Here is a 14,679-nt window from a genome sequence, read left to right on the forward strand (position 1 = left end):
GTTTAAACAATATATTATATGTCAAAATGTGTTCTTGGGCTTGGAGAAACCAAAGCTTTACTAACTACTGCAAAGGGATGCAATGTGGGCCTGTGATGAAGCGAAGGACAATGTTTTTGAAGGTATTACAGTCTTATTGTCCATTTCCTAGAAACAGTATTACAATATCTGGAGTCCAAAAAGGTGACCATACATGATAATGCCTCTCAGTTTTTCTTAGGAGCTAGAAGGCAGGTCTGTTGCATATGCTGTCACAGAACAACTATGTCCAGAAAGAAAAGGAAATGTTATCCGATGTCTTAGGACATGACAAGTTTTATAAACATATGTATGGGAAAGAAATCATAGCAGAGACAGATTATAAACCACTTTACAGAATTTTATTTTTCAATAAAATTCTACTTTTACTATGTTTTAGCAATTGACAAAGCATTAAAAATAGTTAAAGTGCTGTACCATATTGGCTTCCATGCAGCTCCATTTAAGAATACAACAGAAGATCAAATACTGGGCAGTTATATGTAGAAATGCTCAGGTCACTGTCCACATTCTTATCTGGAGCAGCACTGAGATGTTATGAGACTATAAATTAGGTGGCTGCGCATTTAAGCCCTTTTCAGGGGGTGAACACAAATAAAATTGTCTAATGCATTTTATTTTTAAACTGATTGAAAAAAAATATTTTGAGTTGTAGAGAATACTCAACTTGACAAAAAAACATTTAATGAAACATCTCAAACAAACAGCAGCAATGATTTGTGAGTAATATATGATCCATACTAAAGATGTGCATTTGTTTTGTTACAAATGCAAATTCATAATGACAAATGGATTTACATTTCGTTTTCAGGAAACAATTATCTGAATGAGTGTACCAATGAAATACAAAGAAACTTTACCTTAATTTAATGAAAAGAAAGGTAAATGTTCTACAAATATTCAGTATTCATTTTGTTCAAAACAAAACAAATATATTGAATAGTGCAGCAGACAAATATTCTGGTAAATTAATTTTCCCGAATATTCGTTCTGAAACATTTGGACAAACAGAATTATTTGGCACTGCACAAGCTTGATCAATATATAATTGTATAAGTCTATTTTTAACAAATATTTACTAGAGAATATATGATAAGCCATTATTTATTACAAATGTAGGCTAGTAATAGGTTTATTTGATTATTCACAATTTCAGCACATGGGTGTAGATCATATGAACCATAAGCATTAGTCATGTCCCATGAATCAATCATACCAATGTTTAAACCCTTGAATATAGTCTTGGATATATTATACTGTATGTAGCCATTGAAGTCACTAAATGTTTCTGAATCACATTCTTTCTCCCGAATGTTTTCTGTTTTAAAGAACACTTGCGTACCTGGGCTGCGCAGGAAGAGACGCTCCACAGCTTTTCTTATACTGAGCATTCTTCTGATAAACAGGGAGAGAGGGAAGGGTCTGAAATGGTGTCCAAGGGTGAAGACAACAATTTTATCTGGATCACCAGACAGGTTATCAATTTCATGGGCAATATAAGAGTAGCTTTTTACAGTGTAAAAATTATTATACAAAAAAGGGTGTCCATGCTTCATCCAATGGATATAGATATTTTTGCTGATGTCTAGTGCCAAGGAAGGACTGTCCCAACGACTTGTATGGATGTCAAAAAATTGTAGTGCTACAAAAAAACAAAAGAAAACTTTAAGTGAGAGATGTTGCCTTTACTAAATATTTATTTTCCCATCCTTGCATACTTTGCTGGTTCTTTTATATTTGTAATAGAGAAGAAAGAAAAAAAACTGACATAATATCATGGTACATTTCTACTATGAAGAGTTTATTTTTTCTTTATTATGTTATGAATAACATGTTTCCTAAGAAAAAAGAAAAAGTGTTACGTTTCCAAATACATTGTACATAAGGAAGTATACCCGAAGTTAGGTGTACAGCTTTCTTCATTATATGTGTCTCGCATTTCATATTAGTCAGGAAAAGAAGGACCACAGCTCTTTGCCCATTGAGTAGTCCACAGAGTGTTAAGTGAATGTCCATTATGCTGGGCAATTATTGATTTGAATGTCCATGCATCTTTTAGCTTGGGTATCATTGGCATAAATTATTTATTCACAACACAAAAGAGTAACAGTCTTAGAAGTGATTTTACAAGTTATTCCTGAAGAATGGTTCAGTAGTGTTATTTCAGGGCTTGGTTTGATTTGTGTCTGTAATACTACATCGTGAAATATTTCACCTACTGTAAATTTATACGGTCACAGCTCCACCATATGTGTAACATGTGTCCTACCTGATCACAGCCTCTCTAGCATTTCTTGTTGTACTGGAGTCTAGCCGGGGTTAAATACCATCTTGTTATTATTTTTAAGCTGGTTTCTAAAGCTTGGACGAGTGTGCAGAATGGCTACTGTTAGTGAGTCTGATTTTTGCACTCTTGCAGAGTGGTGATAGTGCCTAGCTCTCTGTCCCATCTCCTTACAAAACCAGGTAAGCCTCGATGATGGTTCGCTATTACTATTTGATAGAAATTTGAGATTACTTTTTTGGATGTGGAGTCCATTACACAGAATTGTTCAAAATTAGTGAGTGGACATGTGAGATCTTGTTTATTTGTATGAAGGTTGATGAAGTGTCTCAATTGATGATATGGAAACTAAGTGCTTAAAAAGGGGGGTGTTTTAAAGAGTCGAATTGCTGCTTAGATTTCATGATTCCATTATCAGTTAATAGGTAGATAGGTAGTAGTTTAGATATTTCAGGGGATGTGTTGTAGAAAAAGAATATCCAGATAGGAACTCCAATGTATGTAGTGCAGTTGTGAGGGGAAAATATTTAGTGGATATGTTTCTGTATTTATCCCGTATATTCTGCCAGTCATGCCAAGTGTCATTTTAAAGTGAAGTGGAGGATATAGATTGCTTATTGCTATTGTCAGGGTTTCTAAGTGATTGTTTCCCAAGTTCTCTAATTGCAAACATTGATTAGGGGTGTCTTTGCCGAATCTACACCATTCAGATATACGCTGTAGGGAGATAGCTAGTTTATATGCTATTAAGTTGGGCACTCCCAGTCCTCCCTCTTTGAGAAATTAATACAGTTTTGAAATTTGCGGTGGTGCTTTTGGGAGGAGTATCATTTTAAACTCTTGTATCCTGCCTAGCCAGGAGATGTTCTTTGACAACCATGAGGAAGCCAGGGTCTGGAATTCTGTTATCAGCCTACCTTAATTGTGTTTTCTCAGTGACTTAAATTCAGGAGCGATGTATGCCCCTAAGTATTTGAGATATTTCATCTGGGTTTTAATGGTACATTGTTGGCAGATCTCATGTAAGGTTTTGGAGTTTATATTTAATGGGAGAAATTCTGATTTAGCCATATTGACCGAAAAATTAGATACTTGGCCATAAGCGTGTAACTCATCTAATACCACGGGAAGGGATTGTTGTGGATGTGTTAGTGTCAGTAGCAAATCATCTGTCATGATGGCTAGTTTATATGATTGATCACCTAACTCAATGCCATGTATTCTATTGTTAAGCCAAATCTTAGTTGCCAGTGGTTCCAGGGACAACACAAATAGTAGAGGGGATAGGGAACAACCTTGTTGGGTGCCATTTCTAATTTCAAATGTCTCTGAAAGATTACCATTGACTCTAACCTGTGCTGTAGAGTTTGAATATAAAGCTAGGATCTAACAAATTATTTTTGTGGGAATACCAAAGTGATGAAGAATGACTGTTAAAAAGGTCCAATCTAAGCAATCAAACCCCTTTTTGACATCTGTGGATAGGTAAATTGACAAGATTTTGGCTGTTTAGACATATTCTAATAAATTGATAACATTTACCGTGTTGTCCCTGGCTTCCCTCTAAGGGCAAAACCCACCTGATCCTGGTGGATAAGCAGGAGGAGAATTTTGTTTAGATGGAATGCAAGGACTTTTGCATATAGTGTCAGATCAATATTTAAAAGAGATATGGGCCTAAAATTAGAGGGAATATTGGTAGGTTTTCCTGGTTTTGCTAGAACTGATATATTTGCCTGGAGCATGGTGTCAGGAAATACATTGCAGTCAGAGATTGAGTTAAATAGATCCTTGGGTTGTGGGATAAGATATTTTGCAAAAGTCTTGTAATATAGGCCTGTATACCCATCTGGACCTGGGGCCTTGTTTGGTTGTAAATATTGGATTGCAGTTTGTATTTCTTTGGTTTGAATAGGTTGTACTAGGGATTTGTATAAGTCTGGTGGTATTGATGGAACAGGGGTATTCTGTAGATATTGTTTACAGAGTTGTTGATGTGTTTCCTCTCTCGGGAATAAGTTATAAAAGATGTGATAATATTTTTTAAATTCATCAGCTATTTTGATGATGTCCTCTAGGTGTGTCCCATTCTTTAATTTAATCATGTGTATGTAAGTTATTTGGTTTTGCTGTTTGAGTGCTTTGGCTAGGAATTTCCCAGATTTATTGTCTTTGCTGTAAGAAGTTTGTTGTAAAAATATTGTTTGTCTTTGGGTTTTAAGTTGTAAGAATGTGTTCATTTCAGCACTGCATTCAAGTAACTGATCTAGAATTTTACTATTTGTTGAGTTTTGTTTATATAAGAGGTCCAGTTCTGAGAGCTTCCCAGCAAGGAGAAGGTATTCACTTCTGTATTTTTTTAGTTAATTGGGCTTTTAACTTGATCATTTCTCCCCTAACTGTGCACTTACTGTATGTGCTTCCCATATTATCACTTTATTCATCTATGGTGTGTTATTAATGGAAAAATAAGTTTTTAGGCTTTTCTTAATAAGTTTAACATTTTTGTCTAGTAATAATGTGTTATCTAGTCTCCAGTTGAAATATTTAAAAGGGGGCTCTGGCCACCTTATGGTACACATGACCAATGAGTGATTTGGCCATGATGTGTGCTTAATAATGGCACTTGTGAAAAAACAATAGTGCTAAATTGTCAAATAGTATATAGTCCAGCCTAGACTAGCTTTTATTGGGATGTAAGAAAAAAGGTGGTCTTTTTTTGCAGGATGCAGATAGTGCCATGTGTCATGAAGGTTAAGTAATTTAAGGTTTTGCCAGATGGAGTTTAATTGACTATGTATTGGTCTTGTGTCAGGTTAAGAGCAGTCTAGAGTAGTTTCTAGTGGGATATTTAAGTCTGCACTTACAATCAATGGGCCTTTGATGAGGTTTGGTAATGTGTTGGCAATTGACTTGATAAATCTGTCTTGATATTTATTTGGTGTGTACAGGTTGACCATAGTGATGGGTTTCCAATATCATAGAGGAATCTACCCTCTTTATCTTTTCAATTTTCAGTTTAGAAAAGGGAATATATTTATGAAAGAGGACACTAATCCCATAGATATTTTTTGAGGAGTACTATGGTAATGTTGCAGATAGTGGGGCCTAGTTATCAAGTCGTCAACCTCAAATACGCTGGAATTCTGCAGCGTATTTGTGGCGAGGCTGATTCGCCTTAGTTATCAAAGGCTACAGACCAGCAAAAGTAGAATTTTGTGACGTAAACTTTGATCCGCCGGACTCAGTCCGACACAGATCGATTCTTACGTCACTCCAGATGTACTGCACACAAGTACGGCACAATCTGACTTCGCTCGGCACTTTTCCGGCCCAGCGTACCTGGTTTTCAATCCGCCACCCTGGAAGCGGCGGATCCCATAGGAATCAATGGGAGTCTGACCATAGCGAAAGTACAAGTTCGCTGCTGCCCGACATCCCATTGATTCCTATGGGAGCTGTCTACACCTAACACCCTAATATGTACCCCGAGTCTAAACACCACTTATCTGCACCCCCTACACCGCCGCAACTAAATAAAGTTATTACCCCCTAAACCGCCGCTCCCGGAGCCCACCACAAGCTACTCTATACATATTACCCCCTGAACCGCCGCTCCCGGAGCCCACCGCAAGCTACTCTATACATATTAACCCCTAAACCGCCGCTCCCAGAGCCCACCGCAACTATAATATATGTATTAACCCCTAAACCGCCGTTCCCGGAGCCCACGGCAACTATAATATATGTATTAACCCCTAAACCGCCGCTCCCGGACCCTGACGCAACCTATATTAAATTTATTAACCCCTAATCTGCCCCCCCTTCACCGTCGCCACCTATAATACATTTATTAACCCATATCCTGCCCCCCACTACACCGCCGCCACTGTAATAAATTTATTAACCCCTAAACCTAAGTCTAACACTAACCCTAACACCCCCTAACTTAAATATTAATTAAATAAATCTAAATAATATTTCTATTATGAACTAAATTAATCCTATTTAAAACTAAATACTTACCTTTAAAATAAACCCTAATATAGCTACAATATAAATAATAATTATATTGTAGCTATGTTAGGATTTATTTTTATTTTACAGGTAACTTTCAATTTATTTTAACTAGGTACAATAGCTATTAAATCAGCCAATCAGATTGAGCTCGCATTCTATTGGCTGATCAGAACAGCCAATAGAATGCGAGCTCAATCTGATTGGCTGATTGGATGAGCCAATCGGATTGAACTTGAATCTGATTGGCTGATTCAATCAGCCAATCAGATTTTTCCTACCTTAATTCCGATTGGCTGATAGAATCCTATCAGCCAATCGGAATTGAAGGGACGCCCTCTTGGATGACGTCCCTTAAAGGAGCCTTCATTCGTCGGTAGCCCGTCGGTAAAGAAGGATGTTCCGCGTCGGCGGGATGAACATTTAAGACCCCGCTTGGAAGATGACATCGCCCGGATAGAAGACTTCTTCAGTGCCTCTTGGAAGATGACATCGCCCGGATGGAAGACTTCTTCAGCGCCGCTTGGAGAATCACTTCATCGGATGGAAGATTTCTTCAGCGCCGCTTGGAGGATAACTTCTGCCGCTCCGAGTCTCATCTTCGGTTCCATCGCTGCTCGGCTGAGTGAAGACGACTCAAGGTAGGATGATCTTCAGGGGATTAGTGTTAGGTTATTTTAAGGGGGGTTTGGGTTAGATTAGGGGTATGTGGGTGGTGGGTTTTAATGTTGGGGGGGTTGTATTTTTCTTTTACAGGCAAAAGAGCTGAATTCTTTGGGGCATGCCCCACAAATGGCCCTTTTAAGGGCTGGTAAGGTAAAAGAACTTTGAACTTTTTAAATTTAGAATAGGGTAGGGCATTTTTTTATTTTGGGGGAGTTTGTTATTTTATTAGGGGGCTTAGATTAGGTGTAAGTAGCTTAAAATTGTTGTAATATTTTTAAAATGTTTGTAACTTATTTTTTTATTTTTTGTAACTTAGCTTTTTTGATTTTTTGTACTTTAGTTAGTTTATGTAATTGTATTTAATTGTAGTTATTTGTAGGTAATTTATTTAATTAATTTAATGATAGTGTAGTGTTTAATTGTAACTTAGATTAGGATTTATTTTACAGGTAATTTTGTATTTCTTTTAGCTAGGTAGTTATTAAATAGTTAATAACTATTTAATAACTATTCTAACTAGCTAAAATAAATACAAAGTTACCTGTAAAATAAATATAAATCCTAAGATAGCTACAATGTAATTATTAATTATTAATTATTAATTATATTGTAGCTATCTTAGGGTTTATTTTACAGGTAAGTATTTAGTTTTAAATGGGAATAATTTATTTAAGTATAGTGTAGTGTTAGGTGTAATTGTAACTTAGGTTAGGTTTTATTTTACAGGTTAATTTCTCTTTATTTTAGCTAGGTAAGCTATTAAATAGTTAATAACTATTTAATAGCTATTGTACCTAGTTAAAATAAATTGAAAGTTACCTGTAAAATAAATATAAATCCTAAGATAGCTACAATATAATTATTATTTATATTGTAGCTATATTAGGGTTTATTTTAAAGGTAAGTATTTAGTTTTAAATAGGATTAATTTAGTTCATAATAGAAATATTATTTAGATTTATTTAATTAATATTTAAGTTAGGGGGGTGTTAGGGTTAGTGTTAGACTTAGGTTTAGGGGTTAATAATTTTATTACAGTGGCAGCGGTGTAGTGGGGGGCAGGATAGGGGTTAATGAATATATTATAGGTGGCGATGGTGTAGGGGGGGCAGGATAGGGGTTAATAAATTTAATATAGGTTGCGGCGGGGTCAGAGAGCAGCGGTTTAGAGGTTAAACGGTATAGGGTGGGGGCAGGATAGGGGTTACTAGGTATAATGTAGGTGGCGGTGGGCTCCGGGAGCGACGGTTTAGGGGTTAATACATTTATAAGAGTTGCGGCAGGGTCTAGGAACGGCGGTTTAGGGGTTAATACATTTATAAGAGTTGCGGCAGGGTCTAGGAGCAGCGGTTTAGGGGTTAGTAACTTTATTTAGTTGCGGGGGGCTCCGGGGGCGCCGGTATAGGGGGTAGAACAGTGTAGTTAGTGTGGGTGCTTAGTGACAGGCTAGCAATAAAGCTGTCAAAAAGCCGAAGAGCAGCGAGATCGGATGAGTGATAACTATCACAGTCCGCTGCTCATCGCCCCGTACTTGGTGCACGGCTTTTTGACAGCTTTTTTGATAACTTAGGCGAATTTTTGCAGGTCCGCGGTGGCGATGTGAGGCGAGCTTAGGCGGGCGTATTGGGCCGGCGAAGGCAGGAAAAGTAGACACGTTGATAACTAGGCCCCAGTGTGCGGATAAATATTTAGGGATAGAGTTTGCTTTGAATTGAGTTTCCTGAAGCAGTAATATATGATCTACCCATCTGTGAATGTCATGAATGGCTTTACAGCGTTTGTTTGGGCAATTCAGGCCTTTTAGATTCTGAGTGATGATAATTATCTCTTTATCATTATAGTTTGCCATTGGGTATTATGAGTATAGTGGGAGTTGTATGTAGATTTGGGTCTCTTGATGATACGTAAATGTATATTAGACTATGGGCAAGAGGGCAAGTAACATAACAGATAATAACTAACATTTGAAAAATCTAAAACATAAATGAGAACAATGAAATGAACAATCTTTAAAATAAGAATTCTGTAGAATATATTCTCAGAGCAGTGTGATAATTAACTTAAGGCAGAATAGGTTTATATCAAAATCCGTTTTTTCCAAAATGGACCATTAAGAGTAAAATGCATGTCATTACTTACTTCAGATCCACTGATCTATAATAATCATGGTTAAGATCTTGCTTCTACATATACAGGAGATATCCATATAGTCAGAATATCACCTGTATTATGTTTATTTCCAAAAAGGATAGTGTGGATGGAAGTGTCCTCATCCATTTTCACTGTTGGAAGAAGATGTTTCTAGCACTGGCTTGCAAGATCTTTTCTGTGGGACTTGACTGCAGGCGGTCCTTTGTGGGAGACGGTTAGATCTAGTGGTGGCTCCTTGAGCTTGAGTTGATGTCTGTAGATCCAATGCAGGTGGTGGAGGTATGTCTAGTGCTTTGCAAATGTCCATAATGTCTTTGGATGAGTCACAGGTAAAGTGCTTGCCTTTCCATGTGATCAATAGGTGGAAGGAGAAACCCCAGCGGTAGGGTATATTAAACACCCTCAAGGCTTAAGTGAATGGTGACAGTTCTTTGCACTTTTGAAGGGTTCTGATTAAAAGATCAGCAAAGATTTGTAGACTAGTGTTTACGTGTCTTATTGTTTGTTGTTGTCTTGCAAGCTTCATTATGTCTTCCTTTGCTGAGAAATTTATGACCTTGGCTATCACGTCTCTAGGCAGTTGGTCTGTTTGAGGTTTTGGCCGTATCGCTCTGTGCACTCTGTTGATATCAATTGTAATAAGTTGATCTCTTTTTTTGTCAGGAAATTGAATAGGCCTTGCAAGTATTACTCCAAATTTGGTGCGGATATGTCTTCAGAGATTCCTCTGATTCTTATATTATGGCGTCTACTTTAGTTTTCGACGTTGTCTATTTTGTTCTCCAATTCATGAATGGTGCCATCTTTTTTTTTATATGGGTAACAGCATCTGATAATGCAGTAGTGTGAAGCTCCTTACTCTCTTTGAGCTTCTCAACTTTGTGTCCCAAGATATCTCCTCTCTGATACATTGTTTTACGTGTGATATCAGTGTAGAAAAGTCCTGTTTTGATGGTAATGAGTCAAAAAGTGCTTTAGGGATGGTGATAGATTCAGAATTATGATCTGACTCAGATCAGAAGAGGAGTGAGGATCTGCTTGTGAAACATCTGAGATAGTAAAAGTTGCTGGTGGAACTTGGTCTGCTGTCTGAAAGAAAGTGTTTACTGAAGGTGTAGTGTGCCGTTGCTGTTTGGCATCCTTACCAGATTTATTGGGTTTCTTGGGGGACATTATGATGTTTTCCAGAGTATATCAAATTAGATGTGAGGTTTGTTTTAACTAAGTACTATTTCAGTTGACCAGAGTATCTGGAGATCAACTGTGAGGTATTTTCCTGTGTCTGGTGTATTAAACTTTTCAATGCCTCAACTATTGTGAACATTTTAAAGTTCTGTGAGCAGAATTATGCAGTACAGTTGATCACCGTCTAAGTACAGCTGTATTGTTTCTCCTGACTGATCTAAATATACCCGCTTAGGGATGCTGTGAATTTTTTTTGCTGGCTTATAGCTTTTATTGCCTGGGTTTAGAAAATGCTCTTGAGATGTATGATTTTAGGATTACGCTCTTACTGTAGAATTAGCTCACTTAAATGACCTATGTTATGTAATGCTGGCCCAGGCCTAATTTTGTGCTCTACATGGTGTGCTGTTCTTACTCACCAGGCTAAAAGGTTGAAGAGTGCCTTTTGTTCAGTAGCTTAACAAGCTACAGTGTCTTGTATAGCATTAGGATGTTTCACCAGAAGACGCTGATCTCTAACTTTGCTTGCTAGCTACAAGGGTAATTTAGGCCTTGTTTAAGGCCTCTTGAGCTACGAGGTGCCAGTCCATAGATCAGAGATGGCCCCTTAAATATATCCTCACATCTCACCACAAGAACTTCAAACACCGGTGATCAATATTGTGTCTGGTAATTAATTCCCAGAGTAGTTGGTTGTCGACTTGTGCAGTTGTTTGTCAGCGCGGCCTGCAGAGAGGCCATGTGAGCTTTATCGTGACAATCTGCTGGGCTTTGATGAGTGGTGATTAATGTTGTAAGAGAAGCTTCTTTTGGTCCCACTAATCTCTAGAACCTATTCTGCAATTGTAGGAATGAAATTGCGGTTTGCGGCTATTGCCTATCACATTGCAGGGATGCGGGAGCTCTTTCAGTGTGCTGCCGACTCTATTGGTTTAATTTGTACATGTAAAATTTGTTAAACAATTATAGTAAACATAATGGGCTAGATTACAAGTGAGTCTCTAACGTGTTTTTGCGAGCAGTTTTATTTGCACTGATATTACAAGTTGAGCAATCTCAGAGCTGTGGTTAACTGTTTCCCTAAACTAAAAAGTTGCACAAAACACTTCAAAAATACATTACAAAGTACAGGTAAACTCCTAAAAACACCATCTAATAAAAATTATTAACAAAACAATGTATTAAAAAGATATACAGGTTCAAAAATATGAGATCTTGGGAGTTAGAAAAAAAACAAAAAACAGGCAAATGGCTTTAACATTGAGATACATACATATATATGTCTACAGATGTATATTTATGTATATATATATATATATATATATACTGTATATGTTTATATATGTATAAATTTGTATTAATTTATTTATATGTGTATATATGTATTTACAGACATATACACATATAAAAACAGTAATATATATGTATACATATTTTTTATATTTTCATGTTGTGTATGCGCATAGTACAGTATGCAATCATGTTTGCGTATTACATTATGCGATCGGGTATGCACATATTACAAACAAATGTTAGAGAACATTGGAATATGAAATATTCATAATTACATGTCTGGTTTGCGTAAATGAGAATGTCATGGTGTTTTTCTCCTTTGACTTCTATGGGGGAATAAGTGAACGCACATGCGATATTGTAAGTTCAGATTTTTGCGCTAGTTTGGCTGCCGCATAAGCAAAATCCTTTTTTTTAAAGCTTACGTATTACGAGCGCAACCTGACTAGCACAAAAAGCTTAACTCTAGAGGAGTTTTTGCAATCGTTAAAAACAAAATACCACGCCACTTGTAATCTAGACCAATATGTGAGTAACATCAATTAAGAAAAGCCATAAAGCCAAGTATTAAAACAAATTACAGAAAAAGTATGAGCTAAAGTATCAACTAAGCTATTGAATTCCATTTTGTTAAGCTTCTAAACTGTAGTAAGATATGATTTACGTTTAAATTCAAGGACTATTACCATATTTAAAAAAAACTCCTTTTTACGTTTTCACACTCAGTTTACTGTCTAAATTATACCATTTGATTACTAATTTCCTATTCAAAATAATCATTATTCTTTCTTATTTTTTCACCTACTTTTCAACAAAAAAATCAATAATTTAAACAGTGAACAATGTAATTAATGTGAATATTGATACTTACCAGGAATAAGTTCTGTGAAACGAAGCATCCACTGATGAAGAGTAGAATCTCCTAAGAGATAAACCATTTTTCTGGTCAAATGTGTTTCAGCGTGCGATATGAGGCTTAATGGAGGCAGTTTACAGAAAACAGGGTTCCAAATATCTTTCAAGAAATAGCCACTGGGAAATGGAGTGGGCATCCCAGGTTTGCATTTTGGTTCTGAACGTGCACTTCTTCCTTTTTAAAAAAAAAAGCAGTAACAATGATAATCTGTATTGATGTAATCATGAAGGGAGGTTATGCAGATGATCTCATAGCGGCCGATTTATCAAGGCCCGAATGGCCCCTGATGCCCCTGTTTCCGCGTGAGCCTTCTGGCTCGCCGGAAACAGCAGTTATGAAACAGCGGTCTTAACATTGCTTGTGCAATGTTAAATGCCCACAGTGTATTGGCATTCAGCAAAGTCTGGTGCACATGATACGCTAAAGCCAGACTATGATAAATCAACCCCATAGTCTTTGAGGTGGAAACTATAAAAAAGTTGATCATTAAATATGTGTGATTTACTATAGTATGATCAGTCTTAAAAATAGCAGAGAGAGACTAAGTGATCTTTACATTAAAATGATTTAGCAGGTAGGAATGAATCACTAAATGAACAAGAATCATTTAGAGGTGTATAACAAATGGGCTGATGTGAGAACATATATAAGATTTGTTAGATGTTTAATGAGACAAGCACTGCAACAGTTTGAACAGACAGTTAAGGGTGATATTCTATGTCAGGTATAAGGAAACCGTATGAAATTCAGGAAGTGATATTGAATCTGTATACATAATAAATCAAATCCATTGATCATATAGAAGATTATGCAGAAATATAAATGATGATCTTTTTCCGTGCTTAAAATGTGTGGGGATAAACATCAAGGGGTAATCTGTTATTTACATACGTCTAGAGTACAAATCGCGCGCTGACTGCAACGCAAGTGCGCTATAGTTTTTCTTTAGGCTTCCTCAAGCGTTTTCAGCCTCACTAGTCTCATCCACCAATAGGATTTTTTCTACCTTAATGCCGATTGGCTGATAGAATTCTAGCAGCCAATCGGAATCTAAGGGACGCCATCTTGGAGGATGTCACTTAAAGGAACCTTCATTCGTCGGGTATTCGTCGGTCGAGGAGGATGCTCCGCGTCGGATGTCTTGAAGATGGACCCGCTCCACGCCGGATGGATGAGAGAAGATGCCATCTGGATGAAGACTTCTGCCGTCTGGAGGACCACTTCTGCCTAGCTTGGATAAGGCTTCTGCCCATCTGGAGGACCACTTCTGCTCGGCTTGGACGAAGACGTCTCCCGGTAAGTCGATCTTCAGGGGGTTAGTGTTAGGTTTTTTTAAGGGTGTATTGGGTGGGTTTTATTTTTAGGTTAGGGTTTTGGGCCTGCAAAAGAGCTAACTGCCCTTTAAGAGCAATGCCCATCCAAATGCCCTTTTTAGGGCAATGGGGAGCTTAGGTTTTTTTTAGTTAATATTTTTTTGGTGGGTTGGTTGTGTGGGTGGTGGGATTTACTGTTGGCGGGGTTGTTTGTATTTTTTTTACAGGTAAAAGAGCTGATTACTTTGGGGCAATGCCCCACAAAAGCCCCTTTTAAGGGCTATTGGTAGTTTAGTTTAGGGTTTTTTTATTTTGGGGGGGCTTTTTTATTTTGATAGGGCTATTAGATTAGGTGTAATTAGTTTAAAAATCTTGTAATTTGTTTATTATTTTCTGTAATTTAATGTTTTTTTGTACTTTATATAATTTAATTTAATTGTATTTAATTTAGGAAAATAATTTAATTATAGTGTAGTGTTAGGTGTAATTGTAACTTCGGTTAGGTTATATTTTACAGGTACTTTTGTATTTATTTTAGCTAGGTAGTTATTAAATAGTTAATAACTATTTAGTAACTATTCTACCTAGTTAAAATAAATACAAACTTGCCTGAAAAATAAAAATAAACCCTAAGATAGCTACAATGTAACTATTAGTTATATTGTAGCTAGCTTAGGGTTTATTTTATAGGTAAGTATCTAGTTTTAAATAGGAATAATTTAGATAATAATTGAAGGCTCTATTTAGATTTATTTAAATAATATTTAGGCTAGGGGGTGTTAGGGTTAGACTTAGGTTTAGGGGTTAATACATTT

At 36.7% G+C, this 14,679-nt stretch overlaps 1 protein-coding gene across 1 annotated transcript in view; it reads right to left on the reverse strand.

Moving 5' to 3' along the window:
- Nucleotides 1-1,139: 1,139 nt before the first annotated feature.
- LOC128639040 (NXPE family member 1-like) overlaps nt 1,140-14,679 on the reverse strand; it is a 49,644-nt gene continuing 36,104 nt past the window's right edge. The window contains exons 4-5 of the mRNA XM_053691181.1: nt 12,507-12,725; nt 1,140-1,681 (exon numbers count right to left, since the gene is read on the reverse strand). Of these exons, the coding sequence (XP_053547156.1) occupies nt 1,140-1,681; nt 12,507-12,725 (761 nt within the window). The remainder of the gene's footprint in view (nt 1,682-12,506; nt 12,726-14,679) is intronic.

This window comes from Bombina bombina, chromosome 8, assembly GCF_027579735.1.
Source record: "Bombina bombina isolate aBomBom1 chromosome 8, aBomBom1.pri, whole genome shotgun sequence".
Lineage (NCBI taxonomy): Eukaryota > Metazoa > Chordata > Amphibia > Anura > Bombinatoridae > Bombina > Bombina bombina.